Raw genomic sequence first — 26,007 nt, 5'->3', positions numbered from 1 at the left:
ATTGACAATATTTACACTAATATAAACGTTTTTGATGCAGAGGTGGTAGGCACTCATATGTCTGACCATACTGCCCAGAAGGTGTCCTTTACTTTGCAAATAAGTGGAAAACTCAAAAAAGTTAAAAAAAGAATTTTTTCAATTACAAATAAAAATAACTTCAAGTCTATGCTTTTTAGTCAAAAATGGGACTCAGTGTTTTTTACCCCTGAATCACTGGTAAATGAGCAATGGGATGCTTTTGTCAGTATTGTTGGGTCTACCTTTGATTATTGCTTTCCTATAGTCTCAGTTCAGCAAAAATGTACGGCAAAAAAAAATACTAAAACCTAATCAGCAGGTTGCTGCATGTAAGAATGAGCTAGACATCCTTCTAGTGCTTAGTAGGTCTGACAGGGTCTATAGTGAGGCTTACAAAACAAAGAAGCAGGAATACAATCGTCTCCTGAGTGATGCAAGAAGTGCTCATTATGAAGAGCGTATAAATAACAGTGAAAGCAAATCAAAATGCGTTTGGCAGATTGTTAGGGAAATTAATGGTACAGTTACAGAATATGTCGATCAAACTTCGAATATTAGTGGTAAGCCTGAGGATATTTGTAATAACTTTAACAAATTTGTACTTCATGCAGGTCCTAATTTAATAAAAACTCAACCTCAAGCCACTTTTTCATGCAGTATTCCATATAACACCAAATCTTTTTTTCTTATACCAGTAACTATTTCTGAAATTCTTAATATCATCTCAAAGCTAAAAAATAAAAAAAGTGCAGGTTATGATGGGATCTCGGCGAATCTGTTGAAACATTGTGCAGAAGAGATTGCAGAACCATTGTGCCACATTATTAATAACTCTTTTAAGTATGGTATTTTCCCTAACCAACTAAAGTTAGCTCTAGTGAAACCTTTACATAAAAAGGGAGATAAAACCAAATTGGAAAATTATAGACCCATCAGTTTACTACCGACATTTTCAAAAATTTTCGAAATAGCAATGTGCACAAGACTTATAGCCTTTTTCAATGATGACCACCTAATTGCTGAATCACAACATGGATATCTCAAGGGAAGGTCTGTTGAAACAGCTACATACGAATTCGTGGATAAGATTTTGAATGGATGGGAGAACGGGGAGATTTCCTTGGGAATGTTCCTGGACTTATCAAAAGCGTTTGACAGCATAGATCATCATATTTTGATCAACAAACTAGAAAGATATGGAATTCGTGGCCCTGCTCGGGACTGGATAAGAGATTACCTCACTGACAGACGACAAAAAGTTATTATAACTCGAGAAGGACAACAGTTTTCTTCAGAAGAAGGGAATTTACAACTTGGTATTGCTCAGGGCAGTGTCATGGGACCACTTCTTTTTGTTTTCTACATTAACAATCTTGGTAGCGAAATACTGAGCAGTGAGTCTCACCTTGTAAATTTTGCAGATGATGCAAACTTATTAACATTAGCATCAACGTTTGAGGATCTTCTGAGTATTTCTTCAGATCACTTAAAAACAGCTCAGAATTGGTTCTTAAAAAATAAATTGGTTTTAAATACTGAGAAGACTAACTGTGTTTGTTTTCACACAAAGCAAAATAATGAGATAATTCCAGAGGAGATTGAGTTGGATGATCAAACTGTTGAATTATCAACAAATACAAAATTCTTGGGTATTTACATAGATCAACATCTAAATTGGTCAGAGCATCTGTGTGTTGTTCGCAAGAGAATCAACATGGCATGTTATTCATTACGAGTAATGTCTAAGTATTTGAATTTACAACACCTTAAGACAGTTTATTTTGCAAACATCTACTCAGTGCTCAGATATGGTATTATTTTCTGGGGAGGAGGAACTGATGTTGATAGAGTATTCATTGCTCAGAAGAGAGCAATAAGAACAATGCTCAAGATAAAAGCTCGAAGGACCTGTAGGGGAAAATTTAAGGAGTTAAGATTATTAACTGTGGCAGGGCTTTATATATATGAGTGTTTACTGTTCCTGTTCAAGAATAGGGATAGGTTTACACATTCTGAGCCAAAACACAGCATACCCACTAGGTATGTAGGGCTCAATTTTCCTATACATAGGCTAGTCGCAACAGAGAGAGGACCTACATATTCGTGTATAAAATTTTTTAACAAATTGCCTGTTAGAATTAAATTGCAACAGAATTTTAATATATTTAGAACTGAAATAAAAAGCATTTTATTGGATTTAGAACCATATTCTGTGTATGAGTTTTTAAATCACACATTTTAACTTTTAACTCATAGTATTTGTAATTGTAATTTTGTATGTATATTAGACACTTATTATTCAATTGTGACAATTTGCTGTAAGTATGTTGTTTACAATTTTTTTTTTAATAAAAGATATTTTGAATTTGAATTTGAATTTGAAGATGCTGCCAACTTAAGTAAGACTCTAGTCGATGCTAGTATTAAATTCACCATGAAAATAATAAACAGTGAAGTCATAAAAATCAATACACCCGACAGTAATGAGTATAGAAAACTAATAAACAGTTTAAACACGAGTAAACTTTCCTATCACACATATGAAAATAAACAAGAAAGACCAATCAGAGTAATGGTTAAGAAACTACATCATTCCTATCAGCCTAATGACATAGTAAAGGAGCTACAAAGAAGAGGATATAAAGCTATACAAGCTGATAAGAAATTGAAGTGGAGAACTAAAAAACCTCTTGATACGTTCATCCTGACGTTCAGACAAGATGAAGATATAAACAATATCTTTGGAATAACTGACATTTTGAGCATGAGAGTAAAAATTGAACCACTAAGGAGCTTGAAGCTGGTACCACAGTGCAAAAGATGCCAGGCCTATGATCATACCTGGAAATATTGTAATAAGGAACCAAGATGTGTTAAATGCATTGGTAAGCACCTTACCAAAAATTGTCAGAAACCACTAAAAGAGGAACCAAAGTGTATCCATTGTGGTGAAAATCATCCTGCAAGCTACCGAGGATGTTATGTAGCCAAAAAATACAAAAGCTGAGAAATCAGAGAACAAATAAGGCCAGTCTACCAAAACCACCACAAAGGGTCAATGAGAAGGAAAAGCCAAAAGCACAAAACGTCACTGCAAATAGAAAATACAGTGATGTAGTTAATAATGTAAAACAAACGGACCAAGAATTGGAAACCGAGAATACATTGAAAATAATATTAGAAAAACTCATCAAGATAGATGACAAAATAATACAAATAGATATACGCGTTACTAGATTGGAACATAGCGCTAAAGGAGCTATACCGAAAATTCGAAATGGCTAAGCAACTACGAATCATGGAATGGAATGGCAATGGGCTTCTACAACATAAAAATGAACTGCAAACTATCCTAGATACAGAAGTTGATTTATGTCTCATAGCTTAAACACATTTCACGAAACAATCTTTTATAAAGCTTAGAGGATACAGGGTATACCACACTATACATCCTGGCAATGCAGCCAAAGGAGGCAGCGCACTAATAATAAAAGATAACATTGAACATTATGAGGAGCTAAAATATGAAACAGAACACATACAAGCAACTTTGGTATGTGTCAAACTCAAAACTAATTGCGAAGTTAATGTAAGCTCAATTTATAGCCCCCCTAGGCATTCCATTAAAAAAGAACAGTATGTAGAATACTTGAAAAGTTTGTGAAAAAGATATATCATTGGAGGTGACCGTAATGCAAAGCACACCCAATGGGGATCAAGATTAACAACAACTAAAGGAAAAGAGTTACTGGCAGCCATAAAAGAACAGAAATGTGAAGTAATATCAACAGGTAGACTGACTTATTGGCCAACAGATACAAACAAAATACCGAACTTAATTGATTTCTTTGTTATTAAAAATATTTCATCCAACTATGTAGATATTAATGAAGGTTGGGATATGAATTCAGATCATTCACCCATAATACTCACTGTGAGTGACACGATTATCAGAAAGGATTGTAACCCAATACTAACAAATAAAATAAATGGAACTAAAGCCAACAAGAATGAAGACCATTGACCATATCATCTAGACTACAGCACACAGACTACTAGCAACTAATAAATAAACTAACAGACTGGGAAAGCTTTAGATCAATCCTTGAAGATAGAATTGAACTAGCAGTACCATTAAAAAAACCTGAACAACTAGATGAGGAAGTTGAGTTGCTTGTACAAAATATACAAAAATCAGCATGGGAAAGTACTCCTACTGTAAGATCAAACGTCAAAGGAAAAAACTATCCGAAAGAAATTAAAAAGTTAATTAAAGAGAAAAGAAAACTTAGAAGGAAGTGGCAACAAACCAGAGCACCCCAAGATAAAACAAATTTAAACAATGCTAGTCAAAAACTTAAAAGAGAGATTCAAAATATAAAAAATGAGTTAATCAGTTATTACCTGAGAGAGTTGACGGTTAATAGTAGCACAGACTACTCTCTATGGAAAGCTACAAAAAGGCTAAAAAGACCAGTAACCCATTCTCCACCCATTAAACTAGAAGATGGTAGCTGGGCTAGAAGTAATGAGCAAAAGGCAGAGAGATTTGCCACATATTTAGAAAATACATTTAAACCGCATGATGACCAAAATAATGATCAAAAATATCGATAGAGCCTAATCAGACAGAGGAGAGAATCAGACCAACATCCCCGAAGGAAGTAGCTGATGAAATAAAAGACAATATAAATCCTAAGAAGGCACCAGGATATGATCTAATTACTGGAGAATTACTAAAAAACCTGCCTCGTAAAGCCATAGTCAAATTGACCAACATCATCAATGCTGCATTGAGATTGAGATATGTTCCAAATTTAAGGAAAATAGCTGAGGTTATAATGATACCAAAACCAGGAAAATCACCAAATGAAGTGTCTTCATATAGACCATTATCACTTTTACGTGATGTCGAAGCTTTTTGAGAAACTTCTGCTAAAAAGAATAAAACCAATAATAGAAGAGAAAAAAATGATTCCAAACCACCAATTTGGCTTCAGAAATAAACATTCTACGATTGATCAGGTACACAGAATGACTAACATAATTGAGAAATCATTAGAAGAACAGAAAGTCTATTCTACAATCTTTTTAGATGTAGCTAAGGCCTTCGACAAAGTTTGGCATGAAGGTTTAGTCTACAAACTCAAAATTCTTATGCCTAAACAATATTCAGAAATTTTACAATCATATATATCTGACATATTTCAGAATTAAGCAAGAAGACGTGTACACTGATCTAAAAGAAATCAGAGCAGGAGTCCCTCAAGGAAGCGTATTAGGTCCTGTTCTCTACCTGTTATACACATACGATATACCTGAAATGGAAAATGATACTATATCCACATTTGCAGATGACACCGCTATCTTAGCAGTAGGTGCTACCAGCGAAGAAGCAGCAGAAAAATTACAGTTGGCAATCAATAAAATACACAATTGGACTAAAAAATGGAAAATCAAATTAAATGAATCTAAATCTATTCATGTCAATTTTACAAATAAAAAAATCGAAAACATTCCAATTAGAATAAATGATGCCCAAATACCATATGCATCTTCTGCAAAATATTTAGGTATCACACTTGATGCAAAGCTTCGCTGGAAAGTCCACATTAAAAAGAAAAGGGAAGAATTAGGTATCCGTTACAAAAAAATGTATTGGCTGATGGGAAGAAACTCTGCATTGTCCACATATAACAAAATACTTTTATACAAACAAATACTTAGGCCAGTATGGATGTATGGTTGCCAACTCTGGGGTTGTGCCAATTCAAGTAATATTCAGATTATCCAGAGATTCCAGAATAAAGTATTACGGAACATCGTTGATGCTCCTTGGTATATCCGAAATGTCGACCTCCACAAGGATCTTGAGATGGAAAATGTAGACAAAGTTATCAAGAAGATGGCAGGTAGTCACGAACAACGGCTCCATAGTCATGTAAACATCGAGGCCATCCAGCTCCTCGATAATACTGGGCTAGAAAGAAGACTCGAAACGAAGAAAGCCATTTGAGTTAGTGTAAAGTGTTAGTGTAAAAGCAGAGCATAGTGTTGTATTGTGTGTTAGTTTTAGTTTTAAAATTTCATACTTGTTAAAAAAAATAAGAGGACACCATAGGGTTAAGATCTTAGGTTATGTATCATTTAGTAATATAAGTTAAAGAAGAACTGATAATTGGTCAACTGATGACCAGATTTTAGTAGTCTAAACACAGCTTGTGTTAAAAAAAAACTGATTGTGTATCTATGTACATATTGTTAATATTATTTATAATTTAAACATATTAAAGTCAGAATTTGGTATTAGTTTTTTTGAAGGTAAATTAAATGTAAGACCAAATACTTACGATGTCGGGATAGTATCACGAGATTTTTCCTGGTTTTCCCTCGTGATTTACTATGAGATCTCTAACGCGAGAATTTTACTGCATTTGGTTGTCTTTTTAAAGACAGATCACATGCTATGATGTTTTTGTGACGGATATTCTTGAGTTGGGATTGATTTCATGTAATCGAATGAACTATCTTTTAGTAAAGTCGTCCCAGGAACGCAACTCATAAATATTGGCGATATCATTTTAAAGTCTTCTACTTCAAAATGTATAATATACGTCTGAATTGCCAATATAAATGAGTCAGATTAAATAAATTATTAGAAGAATTTTTTTACTTAGCAACAACATTTTTGTTTATTTTAGTAGTATTTTGTATTTTGACAACGAAACCTGATTTAGGCTTCGAAACGTTAATAAAATCATTTTTTTGGTAAAATTGTGGCTTATTCCCATTAAAAATAGTTGATTATAACCAGAAGTAAAACAGAATTAAGAGAGATAGTGAGAAAACTAAAAGAAAAGGCAAATAGCAAGGGCTTATATATTAATGAAATGAAAACCAAATATATGGAATGGACAGACGTACCATTTATTAATGGTCAATATAAAAGTATTAAAGAATAAAACCTACAAATTTGAAAAAGTCAAGAAATTTGAGTACCTGGGAGCGGTATTCTTGAGTGAATCTGGTAACAGCAAGGAGATACATAAAATATGCCTGGAAATCACTGTCTATATGCCTTAAATAGAGTGCTGGGAAGTACCCACGTATCTAGAAGCGCCAAAATCAGGATTTACAAAACCGTAATCGGACCTGCAGTCACCTATGCGAGTGAAACATGGACACTAACAGCAGTAAAAGAATTTAAACTTCAGATATGGGAATGAAGAGTTTAGAGAAAAATGTACAGCAGAAAAACCATAAATGGCATATGGGCACACGGAACAAACCAAGAATTAAAAGAATTATACAAAGAGCCTGACATAATGGCAATCAGATTAAGATGGATGGGACACTTGCAGGGAATACCCCAAACCAGGATACCAAAGTGCCTTCTAACTACTGCAGTAGGGGGAAAGAAGAAAAGACCAAGGTCAAGATGGAAGTGCAGGAAGATATCAGAAGATTAAAAGTTAGAAACTGGGAAATAAAAGCAAGGAACAGAAAAGAATGGAGAAGAATAGTCAACCAAGCTGTGGGCCTCCTAGGCCTGTAGTGCTAATGTATTATTATTATATTTTATGATGAAATAAATTATTTGTAAAACATCTATCATTTCTAAAATTACTTTGTAAACTAAAGTTATTAGAACTTGTATCCATTGTATTCTATGTATTATTACTTCGATATTTGTAAGTATGTATATAATAAAATTATCTTCTTCCTTATCGAAAGCAATTGCTTGCTCTATGGAATCGGGATTTGTTAATCTAATTACTAATTGTATGTAATAATTAAGGCCATTTATAAAAGTTTTATGACGAAGATCTTTATATTGTTGAACATTTAAGTACATAATTGGTCATTTGAAATATTTACTTTAGAACGAAGAATTTTTTAGCTTTTAGTCTGTTAAATTTACTAAATTATCTAAAATATCCTACACACACAGTGAATCAAAAATATATAAGTATATTATCCTATAAGACTCTTGGATCAACTTGAGCCTTTTTCCCAGTAGCCTTTTTCCTTTAAGCCTTTTTCACAATAAGAAAATCTAGGCCATAGGATGCAGTGGTCTAATTTGAAGATGGTACAGGATTTACTACAGCATCTAACACGTTACTTTTTGGAATAGGTACAAAAAGTGCAGAATGTACCTTAGATCTTCTTAGGGGAAAAAGGCCCAAATTGGTTTAGAAGTCTCACAGGATATTACTGTTATAATGTACAAATATGGTTTGGTAAAATTAGGAAACACATGAATATTTCATAGGGCCCGGATAGCTCAGGGGGTAGCATGTCTGACTTCCACTCAGGTAGGCAGGGGTTTGAAACTCAGCGCCGTCGAGAACATCCAGACACCTTAACAGTCTGAATAAAAATGAGTACCTTGGGTAAAACCAGGGGTAATAATAGGCAGGGTTGATTCATTTTAAACATTTTGTTTTAATCAACTGTTTTAAACATTTGTTTATGTTTAAAACAGTTTTTGTTTAAAACACTTAAATTAAACAAGTGGTTTATTTTTTCATTTTCTTTATTAATATACTTAATTCGCTCTATTGAGATTCACTTTGACACTGACGTTAGTAATTCCTTTTTTGAAAAGTTCAGTTGTCAGAAGTGACTGGAAATTACTACAAAAGCAACGCACCTGCTCATATCCAATATTATTAATAGTAAACAGACATAAAAATAACATAAACCTTACGCCAATCAGTAATTATTTATTTGCACCATTATAATATATTGATAACAAATGAGAAAATTATTTATTGTACAAAATAAAAATATTTTGTAGAAATAAACTTCACAAAATTTTATGAGATTAGTAGACACTCCCACTATTTGTAATAATTCTTCTTTTTTTAATGAAAGATTAAGTTGATTTTAGCAGTTAATAGTGTGAGGTAGGAATTTTTGTGTTGTATGTTTCATATTCCGAATGTGTCAAAAAAAATCTCGCGAGAGCGAATGTAGTATATGTATAATGAACATCAAAAAAATTATTAAACACATTAGGGACCGTTCAAGTATTACGTAACGCAGGTTGGGGGGGGGGGGTCAAAAATCTTCAAAAACCCATTACAGTGCGTTACCTAGGGGGAGGGGGGGGTAAAAATCGAGTTACGTAATACTTGAACGCTCCCTTATAATATAAACTTTTTAACATACATATTATTATTTATTAATTAATAATCGGAACACAGAAAAAAAAATTGGAAAACTTAAAACAGTTTGCATACAAGAGTTAATCAATTTCTCAAAACTGTTTCAGTCTCATAGTAGTATTGTAATCTAAATCATCAATCTGATCAGTCACGTCATCACTGATGGAATTAAGTTCTTTAAAAACCAACTTAGAAGCTTTGACATTGCCTAGTGGGCCTAGCCAATTACGTAGTTTGGAATGGTAAACCGTATGATGAGAAGAGTCTTTCTATGTTGGCTGACGATGCAATAGCTCTGTGAAGCTGTTGAGAAAGTTTCAATGCTGTAGTATTTATATTTTTCTTAGAACGCCATCATGCCAATGGCTTTACGTTCTCAATTAGATGTTTAGAAAACATATGGTTTAAAGTTTAAATAAAGGGTACACACTTTGCCTGGTAATGATAATAATAATTGAAAATGCTTCTAGATGATAATTTATAATGGATGGATGATGGTTTATTTCCACTAAAGCGATGATCAACCAAATTTGCCAAAAAATGAGCTGGGGTCACCACAAAATAACTGATAATAGGCGTTATTGCAATAGCTAACTTGCAATGCGAATTTATAAATAATATATAGTCTGGGGTTCCCCAGGCAATTTCTTATCTATTATTTAGTAGAATAATAGATCAAACACCTTCAATTAATGGTAGGGGAGCCAAAGCGTGGATTTTGGCAGTTACTCGAGCGCGTCACATTATTACATGGGGAGAAACCTCGTACCTTGAAAATGTACTTCTACCATATACTGGCTCTTAATGCAGGGAAGTTCGTTAAGGGAGGGCCTAAAAAAATCTATCCTTAGAAGAACTCAAAATCGTCAGATTAAGATAAGGTGAGTTAAGTATATGCAAAACAGTGTATATTTAAAAAATCTGATGATTTTCACAAAGAAAAAAGCGAATATTTCGCGAAATGAATGACAGATCAAAAACTAAAAAATACGTACTCAATATTTTTCAAAAATCTATCGAATGATACCAAACACGACCTCCCACGGAGAGGGGTGGGGGGTTACTTTAAAATCTTAAATGGGAGCCCCCATTGTTTATTGCAGATTTGGATTCCTTACGTAAAAATAAGTAACTGTTATTTGATACTTTTTCGAGTTATGGATAGATAACGCTATAATCTAAAAAAAGGATTGTTGGAAATGGAAAATTAAATTAAAAATGGAAAGTCCACACTAAAATGGAAAACTTAACTTAACTTTTTTTGGTTTTAGGACCTACTCTTCACAACCCAATAGGTCCCCAAAGCGCTCGAGTGACTTCACATTTAGCATACTTTGCTCCCCTAACATAATGTTATGTTTAAGAAAATATGATTTAAATAATGTTTTCTTCTAAGTTTTATTTGTTTAAAATATTAAATTTAATAAGAAAAAAAAACATGTTTAAAGCAAAAAAAAAACGTTTTAAACAAAAAAACATGTGTTTAGTTTAAAATTAAAAAACATGTTTTTTGCAACCCTGATAATAGGCAGTTGAAGCGTAGCACTGGTTCGGTTACCTTTCTTGTATACTGTAGGCGTAGGCCCTAAATTAGCAGACTACCCTGCTATAATCCTAAAGCCGCGTTAGCTGTATAAAACGGGAGACTATTATTATGAATATTTTCATTACCTATAGACTTCAGACCATTCTAGTTCTTCCATCTGCACCAATGGGATTCTGGACGATGCTGGTTCCTTACTCCTGGTCTTGGCTTCTCCAAAGGGTTGTGGAAAATGGTTGTTCCTAGCCCTGGACGTTTGGCTGTTACCATATCGCAAAATTTATGCAATTATCCGTAAATCTTTGTAAAGAAAAATTGTACATGAAATTCGATAAGTTTAACCCAAAGACTTTATAAAATTTCGAAAAAAAACCTTCTGTTGGCTGCACCAATTACGATAATCAAAACCAAAAATGAGTTTTTAAAAAATTTTATTTATTTTATTGCCATTTTATTTATTTATTTTATGACATATATTATATTACCACATTGACTTGTTCTATTGATACCAAGGTAAAAATATATAGGGTGAGGCAGATAAAGGGCCTATTAGAAATATCTCGAGAACTAAAGGTAAGAGGATCATGAAAATTGGAATACAGGGGTTTTGAGGCATGAACTATTTAATGAAAATATTTTGGTCTCTTTGCTACTTCCGGTTATACCGGAAGTTGATTGTAACTTTGTTTTTTTAAATGAGATACCCTGTATATTTTTACATTTTTGGATTCTGCTCGATGTCTTCTTTCTTAAAATATGAGGTTTTGTAATATTATACAGGGTAGTTTAAAAGATAATTACGGTTTTTTATATATTTTGTAGCAAACTTCACACCCTATAGAATTGTACTGATTTGATAACAAAAACTCAATTTATGTTCAAATGATTTTTAATATAGTCTATTATTATAAAAAATTATCAATATAGCGAAATGTTTAATTTTAGTATACAGGGTTGGTCGAAACTCGGAATGAGTATTTTCTGAGTTTTCTTAAATGAAACACCCTGTATTTTAGTATTGTAATGAAATGATATTTTATAGTACTTTTTTATTTCTTAAGCATTCCCTATACATAACTGCTTTAATTTGTAGTTATTCGTAGTTCTTTAAGTCAAACATTAATTGCAACAAAAATTACGTGAAATTTTATTAGGTCGCCGTGAAAATATTCAATCATAAATAATTTTTTGAAAATAAATACATTAATCGTTAATAATCGAAAATAAATACGTTAATCTAGAATGATCCTTAATTTATTAATATTGGATCAGACACCAAAATACCTACGTTGTTAAGATTGTTGGTGCATAAAATATTTACAATAGTTTTTGTTCGATCAGATTTCTGGTAATCTAAATGTTCAGTTCGTTGAAACCGCTCTAATAAATTTTGAAAAGTTTCTCTTTTTGGTTGTCATCTATCATCGAATTGCTGATGATAAATTTTTATTGCTAGTAGCACATTTTTGTTATACTCTCCTAGAACAAAAAAACATGTTAATCAGTTCCTCATTAGAAAAATTCATATTAGTAATGGTAGCAAAAGCAACTGGAACTTCAAAAATAATAGCAAAGCAAATGTTTAAGCATATATATATATGGTCAAAGTCATAGCCAACTAGATAGAATGTTGCATGTTTTTATTAATATTAAACACACCAACAATCTTAACTACGTAAGTATTTTGTTATATTAACCAGTATTAATAAATAAAGTGTCAGTCGAGATTAATATGTGTTTATTTTCGAAAAATTATTTATGATTGAATATTATCACGGCAAATCAATAAAATTTCACGTAATTTTTGTTGCGATTAATGTTTTTCTTAAAGAACTACGAATAACTTACAAATTAAAGCAGTTAGGTATAGGAAATGCTTAAGAAATAAAAAAGTAGTATAAAATATCACTTCATTACAATAGAAAAATATAGGGTGTTCCAATTAAGAAAACTCAGAAAATACTCATTCCTAGTTTCGACCAACCCTGTATACTAAAATTAAACATTTCGCTATATTATTAATTTGTAATAATAATAGACTATATTAAAAATCACTTGAACATAAATGGAGTTTTTGATATCAAATCAGTACAATTCTACAGGGTGTGAAGTTTGCTACAAAATTTATAAAAATTCGTAATTATCTTTTAAACTACCCTGTATAATATTACAAAACCTCATATTTTATGAAAGAAGACATCGAGCAGAACCCAAAAATGTCAAAATATGCAGGGTGTCCCATTTAAAAAAACGAAGTTACAATCAACTTCCGGTATAACCGGAAGTAGCAAAGAGACAAAAATATTTTCATTAAATAGCCCATACCGTAAAACCCCTGTATTCCAATTTTCACAATTCTCTTACCTTTAGTTCTCGAGATATTTCTAATAGGCCCTTTATCTGCCTCACCCTGTATAGTATGGGATCCGAATATAGGTCGATCTGAACCCACCTGCTTGCTAAATGAAACATTTTTTTTATTAAATTTCATACATAGACAAATGTTTCTAGCATGAGTTGCCTATCAAAATCGTGTCATAGCTATCCTTAAGGGGGGCCGAAGGGGTTAAAATCAATATTCCAAACACATTTTTTTAAAGTATGGTAGAATTATTTTACTTTTAAATTAAATTGTCATATTTAGTAAAATTCATAGATTATTCAAGGAAAAATATTGAAAAATAAGCCAATAGTGGCAGTTTTTTAAAGACACCTCAAAAAACAATGAATTTTGCGATGGACATTAGAACTAATGATTAGATTATGGCAAACAAATGATTCAAAAATATTTTATTAGCTTATGAGTTTATTATTAGTTAAGAATTTTTTTTTGCAAAAAAGGGTGAAAATCAAAATATTTATTATTGTTAAACAAAATATAAGCATAAAACAAAAAATATCTCGATAGCGTAACCTCAAGGAATGTTTAAAGAAAATATATACAAAATTCCAGGTGAGTTGGCCAAGTAGTTTTTGAGTTACAATGTCTACAGCCTGAAAAAAGCAGTTTTGAGAAAAACGCGTTTAAGGTATTGTTAACTTTTATTTTCAATTTCTTTTTTGTCTGTCAAATGGTAAAGTGATACACACCGGACTATGTTTTTAAATCGCGGAGTAATTTACAAAAGAAAATAAGAACAGCTTTTGACCGTTTCTCACTACGCTCAAGCGCGCTGGCACGAACTTGCTGCAAAGCGAGTCTGAGGTATGGAGATAGTGTTCAATAGCCCTACCTTCGACTCGAATTGCAGCAGGTTCGCGCCAGCACGCTTGAACGTAGTGAACAACAGTCAACAGCTGTTCTTATTTTCTTTTGTAAATTACTCCGCGATTCAAAAAGATATTCCGGTGTGCATCATTTTACATTTGAAAGACAAAAAAGAAATTGAAAAAAAAAGTTGACAATACTTCAAACGCGTTTTCCTCAAAACTGCTTTTTTCAAAGGCTGCAGACACTCAAAAACTACTTGACCGACCCGCCTGGAATTTTGTATATATCTTCTTTAGACACTTCTTGAGGTAACGCTGCCGAGATATTTTTTGGTGTATGCTTATTTTTTGTTTAACAATAATAAATATGTTAATTTTCACCCTTTTGGCAAAAAAGATCGTTGTTTTGACTTCCGAGTGATATCAAAAAGTCAAAATTAGATAAAACTAAAAAACTCGACAGCGTTACCTCGAGAAACTCATAAGCTAATAAAATCCTTTTGAATTTTTTGCTTACCATGATCCAATGAAGAATTCTGATGTCCACCGCAAAATTCATTATATTTTGAGGTGTCTTTTAAAAATTGGCCACCGTTGGCTTACTTTTCAGTATTTTTCCTTGAATTTTTCTTGAGTAATCTATAACTTGTATTGAATACGCCTATTTAATTTAAAAATAAAATAATTCTACCATACTTTAAAAAACAATTTGTTTGGAATATTGATTTCAACCCCTACGGGCCCCCCTTAAGGATAGCTATAACACGATTTTGATAGGCAACCCATGCTAGAAATATTTGTGTATGTATGAAATTTAATAAAAAAAATATTCGGATATATATTCGGATCTTAGACTAATAGTCCTAATAGTCTTTTTCGGCATAAGCAATATTTTGACCATTTTTGACTTTACTCTTTATACTGAGCACTCTAGAAATAATCTAGGGTCATATCTGACAACAAATGTGTTTATATTTTATTTCCTTTGTGAAATAATGAAATTAATTTTAAATATTTTTTATTTTTAGGTAATGAAACCCCACTCTTGCTATACTCCACTATGTACGATATTCGCCTAGTGAATACCACTAGAGCATATAAACCAGAAGTTATCATCAAAAACACCAAGAATTCAACATCTTACATAGCTACATTAGACTACCATTATGCACTCAAGAAAATATTTTGGGCTGATCATGAAAATGAAAGTATTTTTAGTGTTGATTATTATGCAAAGGGGAATATTACAAACAAAGTAAGTATTTTTTTATTATTATAGTCTTTTCTTTATTAACATGTTGGCTACCGTGAGACATAAATGCTGTGTCTCATGCTGTTCTCAATAACAGTCATGTGACACACCATAGTTGTCTCGTTAGCATAGAAACAGGAGCCTTGTGGCCATATAAACCCATTTTTAAAACGTTTTTATATACTTGGTTTGGTTGGTGTCACGGACTCGCAAATTTTGTAATCCATTTTAAAAATAGTTCTAGGCTACGTAGGTACCTGAAATTTTCAGAATAGCTTTGAACTAGCTAACAATGCAATATTTAACTGCTATTATACAGGGTGATTGATTAGTAGGGTAAAGCTCCTTAGATCCGTTATAGTAATGGATAGCGATAAAAGTTAATAACAAAAATTGTAGCCAACTTAGAGCTTCACATTACAAAATTAGTTAGAATTTTACAGGGTGTTCGATAACATAGTGGCAGATCAAACTTATGTTTTTTTTAATGGAACACCCTATATTTTATTTTATATTCGAAATCTTCTTAATTTCTCCATTACAAAAATATAAAGGTTTGGTATGTTATACAGGGTATTTACAAAGTTATAACAAATTTTATATGAACAAGTAACAAGTTCAACTCCCTGTATAAATAAAAATAAGCACAACGGCAATGGTTTATTGATGCCATATTTTTTTACTTATTATCAAAATTTTCATAAATGATTGATATTCCTGATTTTCTTTATATTGAATACAGGGTGAGTCAAAACGCAAGTACATTATTTTCTCAGCAATTTTAAATGAGACACCCTGTATTTTATATCACTATCGAAAAGTACTATTGCCCTACTTTAATTATTACTGAGCAAATTATTAATTATGGGTCTAAATCTTTCCAAATTTTAGGTAAGCCATGACTGAATTGTCTAAAACTGACAATTTACGATTACTGATTATCAATCTGTAATCAAAGTTGGCTACAATTTTTGTTCTTAACTTTTATTGCTATCTATTACTATAACGGATCTACGGAGCTTTTCCGCACTAATCAATCACCCTGAATGGATAAATCGATTTTTTTTATTTCAAACTATTTTAAAAATGTGGTTAATGCAATGATATTTTAAAGTACGTTAATAAATCGATATCTACAAATTGATGGTGGGTCAGTGGCATTAGACTTCAGACCGAGAGTTCCCTAGTTCGAACACGGCTGTTGCGTATCTTTCTTTAATTTTTTTAATAAATAATTAAAAGTTGATATACTTCAAATTCGTATTTTATAAGTTATATATAAATATTATATATACCATTTGAAACAACCGTGGTATTATAAAAAGTACTTTTTTTATACTAGTGTAATTTTTGGAATTATAATTTTAACAGTTAATACACCTACTAAAAATTCATATTTTATTCTTTCGAAACATGTTGTGTCCTATGTATAACAAAACCGTGTTATTATAAAAAGTACTTTTTTATCATAGTGTAATTTTTGGAATTTTAAGCATTTTATATAGTCAAATTATTTTATATTCTCTCCTATAAATAATAAAAACGTTTTATTATAAAAAAGTTCTTTTTTATAAAAGTGTAATTATTTTAACATTATGGCTGCCAACGTATTAAATAAAAAAATTGAGAAGTATCTTACTGAAGGAAGATTGTATAAATAATAATTTTTGTTTTGTCGATTTAAATCTTAAATGTGCAATATTTACTTTGTTTCAGATGGAAATTGTTACTGATGTCGTAACACCTGATGGATTAGCATGTGATTGGGTAACAAATAAATTATATTGGACTGACAGTGAGACCAATCATATTGAGGTAGCTACCATAGAAGGAAAATACAGGAAGGTTTTATTTTGGACTGATATTGATCAACCTAGGGCTATTGCCCTGGTGCCTTCTGAAGGGTGAGGTGTTATTTTACATATTAACATACATACACATTGGAAAATTCTAGGGATATTTTTATAACATAATAAAATTAATGAAAATAAATTTACGTATTCATTTAATTTCAATTGAATTTATACAGTGGCTCGTCCTGTAGATTTTTGTGAGTAAAACCTAACTGCAAAAGTGATAACGAATATTTGACAGATATTTTTACAGGAGAGGGATAAACTATAGGTTTTACACTGCAGTAAATATTCTGCTAGTTTCGATTACGTTCATGCTATAAACATCTTGTTTACTTAGAGGATTCAAAATATTGTTTTTTTATCATGGAACCAGTGCCGGTTTAACCTAACTTCGGGCCCTGGGCGCTGAAGGTTTAGGGGTCCCATTCATTGCTATTCGTTGTCAGTTTTTTAACAAGAAAACACATGCATTAACTATAAAGGTTTATTGTAAAATCCATAAAATAATTTTTTTTAAACAAGCAAGAAGAATAGCAAACGTAAAAAATAATCCCGGGCCGGCATAGCTCAGGCGGTAGTATGCTTGATTCGCGTGCTGGTAGGCCGGGGTTCAAATCCCAGCGTCGGCAAGAACAACTAGACATTTTTAAAATGTCTATAGGCCCAAGGTCGACTCAGCCTGAATAAAATGAGTACCTTGGGTAAAACCAGGGGTAATAATAGGCGGTTGTAGCGTAGCACTGGCCCTGTTACCCTCATTGTATACAGTAGGCCCTAGATATAGCAGACTACACTGCTATAATCCCAAAGCCGCGTCAGCGGTATAAAACGGGAGACTGTTATTATAAAAAATACAGAAAGTTTCACAAAACAACACATGACAAACAAAAAACACATTCTAAAACATACATAAAGACAAAAATTAGATCACTTTTGTCTTGACTTGGCATTCGCAAACTGCCATATAATATTACCACAATTCAGTTTCTCCAGTTCTTCATTCTCTATATACAGTAGTGATAATGCGTCTAGGTTTTCTTGACCCAAATTTGATCTTAAATATGTTTTTATTCTTTTTAAAGCCGAAGAAGACCGCTCGCCTGACGCATTAGAAATTAGTATCGTCAAATAAATTTGCAGTTAAAATATTGGGAAAAGTTGCCTTTACATCCTGGATGACATCAAATTTTTCATAAAATGTATGTTTATTTAAATTTTGGCATAACGTTACAAAATGAGTAATTTCAGTATGCAAGTTATCTTTGGTTTCATCAACATCTTTTTTATATTTCTCGCATAAAGTATTAACTGACGTCTTGACTTCTTATTTATCTAGCGTAAAGGAACATCTAAAAGCTGATGTTACATCCTTGTAGCATTCAATTCTCTTTAAAAGATCTTGAGTAATATTGTCGAATATAACATTAAATACTTCAATTCTGAATATCTCTTGCCCCTTTAACATGATTTGACTTTCACTTGCTTCTTCGAAAAATGTTTTTATTTTCTTTATTCTTTGAAGGTCAGTTGTATAAAAGTATGTACATGTTCAAACATCAGTAGATGTTTGAAATATCCTTGCCTTTTTCCTGTTTTTGTTCAATTTCGCTCTAAACTTATTTCTTACGTCTCCAACAAAGCTCAAAAGAGATGCCATTAATTCTACCCCAATTGACACGTTCTACGTTTAAATCCACAGTTTCTAACGTTTTGCTTGTTGCATTCACTAGTTCCAAAATTCTTGCCCAAATCAGTGTTAATAGAACTGTCTCAAAGGTATCCATTTTATTGTACAGTGCCTTGGCTTCACTTCTATCTGCTGATTTTTCATCTCTATAATTGCTTAACTGGAAAAAATATCTTTCATGGATCCGTATTTTTTAAATAATGCATTTACAGCGTCAAATCGGGCGGACCATCTAGTTTCAATTAATCTTTTTATACAACATTTGCCGCTTTCTTTCAGTAAATTCCACATTTCAGGAGAAGCCGAAAAAAACGTGTAGATACTTTGAACAGTTCTGGAATAACTAGTTGCTTCCAAGCTGGATTCACATGCAAAATTCACTACAATTCGAGACATCTTTCTGACAACTTTCTGTAGTTTTTGGAAAAGGGCCCCGCCACAAACATTGACACCGGGCCCCCGTGGAGCTAGGCTACGTCACTGTGTATAGGCGTGAAGAGATGTAACAATAAAACATAGGCTTTTACAGTGTATTGGCGTATATGCGTATGAGATTTTTTTCAGAAAATATGTAGATTATTTAGCGACTTTATTTTTTTCTAATTTAAAGGAACGGGCCCCTGGGCGCCCGCCCCATTCTCCCAGTGGATAAACCGGCACTGCATGGAACGACCTCATTTAACTTTGGATGAAATAAATAGGGCTGTAGGCCTTCTTCAATGTGGCATACAGCAAACTAACATAGTTGAGCGCATGGAAGTCTCCCAAAGTGTTAAAAGTCAATTGTGGCGGGATTTTTGTGACACTGGAAGTTCAGCCTAGTGTCTGATTTTTCATGTTAACCAACAATTACAGCACCTGAATTGGTTAGTGACTTGTAGACGGCCCACCAGGTAGCCATAGGCTGTGATACTGTAGGAAATCATCTCCATGGAGCCAATCTCCACAATCCACGGACATTGAGATGTCCACCTGTCTCCAGAGGCAATCGCGCTGCAAGATTATAGTGGTATCAAGAATATCAAAACGGGGATGCAAATGATTGCTTTTTACAAGACTATGTTGAAAAGGAGGCAATTCAGTGTATCTCCCTGCCTCAGTAACACATGTGTTTCAAATACTTGTGATTAGTCACCCTGTATTCCTACTTTACAAACAACATTACACAATGTAGCCTTGGCCTTTGTAGCATTGTATTTTCGTGTTCATCTTTGTTGCATAAGTTGATATACATCATTTTTTCTTTGGGTAATGTGTTCACACTCATCATTGAACCAGTCTTGTGCAGTGGTGGTCTTCCAAGTCCTAGAATATTATAATAAAGACAGTTTTTATTCGATTCAGAGTTGGACCACCATCTCCATATAGCTATTTCAGCATCCCATGCATCTTCAGTGAAGCTATGCAGTCACAACTCTGAAGCGAACATTAACAACCCTGCCTATTTAAAGGAAACCATCGCGATAAAATGATTCCACCTTTTGAGACGCAATCTAGCGACATCTCTCGCAAAACGAGGAAAACAAGGAAAAGCCCTAGATACAAATTTTACTACTTTATAAACAATTAGAATAATTGAAATAAAAATATAATAAACAATATTTTAAATCCAAGACTTTTCGTTAATAAACTGCTTTCTGGCTGCATCCTGTATCTCTGGCTTTTCCAATATATAAGCACAAGAGACGACGAAAATAGGAGAAAGCAGATAGGACACTTTGGCCACGCATTTACCTTCTCTCCGTCAAGGAAAAGGACCGAAAATCCTATAATATTATTTGCTACCGTTTAATATTGTTCTTGTACGTTTCCCATTGTTAACTAGCTGTTAGATCCTCATTATGTTTTTAGTTTCGATATTTCTTTAACAAGGAGTTCCCCCTCTAAGGGTTTTCCAACGAGGAGGTACTTTGCCGGATAGGTAAGGTGAGAAGGGTAGGAATAACTGTAAAGACAAGAAATTTGGAATACTTGGGTCACGTTATGAGGCACTACAGCTAATCATCCAAGGAAAAATAGACAGCAGAAGGGGTCCAGACAGGAGGAGACTCGTGGTTCCAAACTTGCGGTAATGGTTCGGATTGTCATCTGCCGAACTATTCAGATCTGCCATAAACAAAGTCAGAATAGCCATGTTAATTGCCAATATTCGGAACGGACAAGGCACAGGAAGAGGAAGAAGTTTCGATATAGTTTCGAAACATTTCTAGTGTTTGTGGATTTTTGAGGAGTTTAATATTGTGGCGGATTGTTTTGGTGCTTCTCTCCTTAGCATTTGAGATTCTAGCTCGAATCTTTGTGCCAAGTACAAAGTGGTTTGAATCAATGTTGGCGCTTTGGTAGGTGTCAACATCCATTAGGTTGAAGAGTCTAGCATCATCTATAAGCACAATTTTCACCAAGATAAAGTGATTATTATTCTTATATCCTTTTCATGCACTTCTTTGCTTCTGAGGGTATGAACATGTCACAAGTAATATAACGTCTCTGCGTTAAATTGATTCAATATTTTAAACATTGTTACCAGATCTAACAATCTTAGACCAGCATTAGTTTGCACCTTTTACCATTCTATTATTTTTGTCAAATGTGTTAGATATACAGGGTGTCCCGGAAAATAATGGCTTTTACTAAAATTTACATTTGGCAACACGGCAGTTTTATTTATTTTGACACAGCGAAGATAAAAATATACAATAATTATTGTAAACACAAACAGTCATATCATAATCACTTGTAACCCCAGAATAGGTACATCGTATTGTTGTGATATTGTCATGATTTCGATCGCGAGTATCATGATATTATGTTAATTAAGTTTTAGTGCAAGATTTACAGCATGGCTATCTACCTCGAAGAAAAACAAAATCTTCAGAGAACCCGAATTTCTGTGTTAAGTGTTGTGTGTTGTGTGCAGATAAAGTTTATTTTACGAATGGTGTGTTTAACTTTCATGATTGCCAAAAGTATGAATTTGTTGGCTGGGATTATTTATAATCATCTGATTGAACCATTTGAACTTCCCAGAAGATTGAATGGAGAAAGTGTACTCAAATGATTTGCAACATGTTCTATCGATAATTCTTGAAAACGTATCTTTATTGTAATAAAAAATGTTCATGTAAGTTAAATACAAACATTATTTATTAGATATTTAATAAACACAAATATTATGCTGTTTTTCTGTCACTGTTATCAGTATTTTATCAATACATATTATGCCTATGGTCGATGATTCATGATAGTTGAGTTACAGTAAAATTGTTTTAACACAGAAGAAGGAACGCAGCGTTGCCGGCTGTATTTGCTTTTCTGTGGACATTAATCAAATGCATTAAAATTAATAAATTATTTTTTTGAAAACGGTTGATTCTGCAAAAAAAATTTATCAGACTTTTTTGCTCTAAATGGTGCACTTAGCCCATACCTTGAAGGAACGCACTATTTTCCGGGACACCCTGTATATTGTATTCTAATATGCACATTCACAGTTAAATCTTATTTTAGTTTTATGTTCTGGACCGATTGGGGAGAATTACCAAAAATTGAACGAGCCAGCATGGATGGAGCTCCAAAGTCAAGAAAAACCATAGTATCGGATAATATCTTCTGGCCCAATGGTCTAACAATTGATTACAAAACCAAACATGTATATTGGGCTGATGGAAAATTAAAATTTATTAAGAGGATGGATTATGACGGCAAAAGTTTAGTAACAGTTTTAGATAAAGCATCGTACTATCCATTTGCTTTGACTCAGTTGGAAACAAAAATGTATTGGACTGATTGGGAAACAGGGTAAATAGTTATTTTCTCATAGTAACATATTGTGAATTCTCAGTGAATGAAATCTGTCATCACCATTATCATCAATGGCGTTACAATTCTTCGTGAGTCTTTGCCGCGTTTATTATTGGCTTCCAAGTTTGTCGGTCCTGTGACACTACTTCCGATTGTGTTACTCCCATTTTCTCCAGATCTTCTCTAGCTGCATCTTTCCACCGTTTTCTGGGCCGTCCTACAGACCTATCTGCATATACTGCATATCACATGCCATGCGCTTCTTAGTCTATTAGTCTTTATGTATCTGACTATATTTTCCTTTGTGAAAAGAGACTCTAACTCGTTATTGTGTCTGCGCCTCTATTCGATGGTCACGCTGTCTCTGCAAAGGCCATATATCGGATTTTTCATACCCACACCAGCAATTTATTTACTTCTCTTTTTGTTAGAGTCCATGTTTCGCTTCCATACGCGACTGCTGGTCTTACATAGTCTGGATTTTTGTACCTCGTGAAAGAAGTTTTGACTTCATTAGCTGTTGCATTGTAAAGAAAGATCTGTTTCGTGCCATTATTCGTCTTTCAACTTCTCGTTCTATTTTGTTTTCATTGGTGATTGTTGCTCCTAGATATTTAAATTTTTAACCACTTCAAAGTTATGATCGTTTATAGTAATATTTTGGCTTATTCGCTGTCGTTCTTATTTTAAAACGACTATGTATTTTGTTTTGTCTTGATTAATTTTTAGACCGATATATTTAATACAGCTTCTTTTCAAAGCTCGAGAAAAGAATAATCTAAAAAAAATAATGAAATCTGTATTAAAATGAATAGTTAACAATTCTCCAGAAAATTCTTTTTTAAAAAGATTCATATTGCCATATAATTTGTTTCTTAAAATTCAAATAACGTACAATTTCTAGGGCTATCCACTACTATGATACATCTGGTCAACAGAAACAACCTTTGGAATTGTTGTCGGTGCAGAATCCAATGGATATACATGTTTGGGATCCCCAGCATCAACCTAACATTACCAGTCCATGCCAAGTAAGCAATGGAGGATGTTCTCATTTGTGCCTTCTATCTCAGGATCCATCAAAGTTTACCTGTGCTTGCCCGATGGGGTTTAAACTTATAGATAATAAAACATGTTATGATAAACCTCAGGAACTATTGCTATTAGCGAAAAGGCCGGAAATTCGGTTGATTTATCTAGATTCCCCAGAATACAGTTCTAAGGCTCTACCTCTCGATGTAAAATATTCTATAGCTGTAGATTTCGATCCAGTCGACAATTATATTTACTGGTCAGACGATGAAGTTAAGACGATACAGAAGGCCAAAATTGATGGCACAGAACAACAGGATGTGATTTGGGCTGAAATTCAACACCCTGATGGTATCGCGCTTGACTGGATTGCTAGAAACATTTACTGGACTGATGCAGGGACTGATAGAATAGAAGTCTCTACACTAACCGGAGGATACCGAAAAGTTATTATTATGGATAAATTACATGACCCTAGAGGTAAGACTATTTCCAAAATATTTAAGTGTACTATAGTTACATTTACTTAATTATATAGGGTGAGGCCGATAAACGGCCTATTAGAAATATCTCGAGAACTAAAGGCAACAGAATGATGAAAATTGCAGTGAAGGGGTTTTGAAAGGTGATTTTTGTTAGATGAAAATATTTTCATCTATTTGCTACTTCCGGTTATACCGGAAGTTGCTTATAACTTCGTTTTTTTATGGGACACCCTGTATATTTTTACATTTTTGGATTCTCCTCGATATCTCCTTTCTTAAAATAGGTTTTGTAATGTGATACAGGATATTTTAAAAGACCCGAAGATTAACTTCGTATCAATATTCACACCCTGCAGAATAGGGAACTTGCACTAAAAAATTTTTTTGCATAAAATTGTTAATTTATGTTTTAAAATGTTATATTCAAAATTGTACGTCTTACAATGAATAGTGTACGTACAACATCTGATCAAAGTTCCACGCCTAAAATTTCCGTTTCAAACAACTTCAAAAGCGAGAGCTGGGGTCTGACGTCATAGGCCACTCGTATCGTTTGCCCGTTCGGTGGGCTATTGCATTTAATGCAGTTTGCCCATAGATAAATAATATAGTTGAAATATCTTGTTTTACTCTGTGGCAAAAATGATTTTTTCTGTGACAGGCAAAATATTAACATTTGATCTGTGTTCAAAATGTATCTAAAATGTATCTGTTCTATGTATCAAAAAGTTCTTTTTTATGAAATTACTTTTGTCGTTTCTTGTGTTGAAGAACAAAGAAGAAACAAGTAACTTAAAAATAAACAAAACTTTTAGTAATAAAAGTAAGAGTAACTAAAAAGTATTGGTGCTACTATAGTATGCGGTCTACAGTCGGGTTTCTACTATAGCTTGCGATCTACCGAGGGATGCGGTGTAAGTATAAGCTGAGATGATAAAGATATTAACTTGTAAAATTACAATAATGATTCTTCTTATTTATGCGTATTATTAACTTTGTAAAGAAGGATTTTGTTGGCTATGTACACGTTCTATCGGTACGTCTGCTAATCACCATAATCTTTTCTCAGAAGGCTTTGAACACAATAATGAAAGGCTCCAGTAGGTACTAATAAACATTACAATAAAATATAATCTTTATTATAATGCAAATTACTCCGTAATTTTTTCCAGGATATACGAAATCCTTCGATTAGAGGTAGGTGGATCAAACCCACGGGGTAAACCGTATACTATAATATAATGATACCAAACTATTGTTATAAACGGTTTAAACATGCTTATTAATAACCCTTACTTATTTGCATTGACACCTCGCATTTCTCCAATAAAATAGCTTTCACTACTTTTTATAAAAGTTGCCACCATGAAGACATCAACGGTAGGTAAGTTGTCAGACTTACCCTCGTCCGTCATATTATGCGTCTTAAACTCTTTACAAAGTAGCACTCAACTTTATCAATTTCAGTTTAAAACTAAGCTGATTGGGGAACTACTTATTACAATATATAAGATGAACATAAATAATACCTAGGAATTTTCCATTAAAGACGATTAAAATGTAACCCGTGATACCTACCCTAATCGCGTTGTTTCCGAATGCTAGCCCGGTTGACCGTGGCCCGTGACGTCGGACCAATAGAAGGACGTTCAAGAGCCTCCTAAGATATTTGAATTTTATAGCATTTTCAAAGCGTCGTAATTAGCGTACAAAAATATTTGTATTTTTCGCCTGCAAGCGTTTTAAGATCATGTTACCTTATGTTCTTTAATATCATTTTAATATTTAAAAATTTATGCAAGTTCCCTATTGTAGTAGTTTGACATCAAAAACTATACTTCCGTTCAAGTGGTTTTTAATATAGTCTACTATAGGACTTTTCATCGAAGTTGTATAATCTGTGTATAATATTAACATACACGGATTATACGACATATGACAGAAGCT

The 26,007-nt window shown here is 33.0% G+C and overlaps 1 protein-coding gene across 1 annotated transcript in view; it reads left to right on the top strand.

The window, feature by feature from the left end:
• Nucleotides 1-26,007, top strand: part of LOC114325502 (low-density lipoprotein receptor-related protein 6) — a 114,518-nt gene that overhangs the window by 10,795 nt on the left and 77,716 nt on the right. The window contains exons 2-5 of the mRNA XM_028273560.2: nucleotides 14,976-15,202; nucleotides 16,916-17,103; nucleotides 22,250-22,540; nucleotides 23,448-24,055. Of these exons, the coding sequence (XP_028129361.1) occupies nucleotides 14,976-15,202; nucleotides 16,916-17,103; nucleotides 22,250-22,540; nucleotides 23,448-24,055 (1,314 nt within the window). The remainder of the gene's footprint in view (nucleotides 1-14,975; nucleotides 15,203-16,915; nucleotides 17,104-22,249; nucleotides 22,541-23,447; nucleotides 24,056-26,007) is intronic.

This window comes from Diabrotica virgifera, chromosome 4 (assembly GCF_917563875.1).
Source record: "Diabrotica virgifera virgifera chromosome 4, PGI_DIABVI_V3a".
Lineage (NCBI taxonomy): Eukaryota > Metazoa > Arthropoda > Insecta > Coleoptera > Chrysomelidae > Diabrotica > Diabrotica virgifera.
The sequence above is the reverse complement of the archived record's forward strand: the minus strand, read 5'-3'. Positions and strand labels throughout refer to the sequence as shown.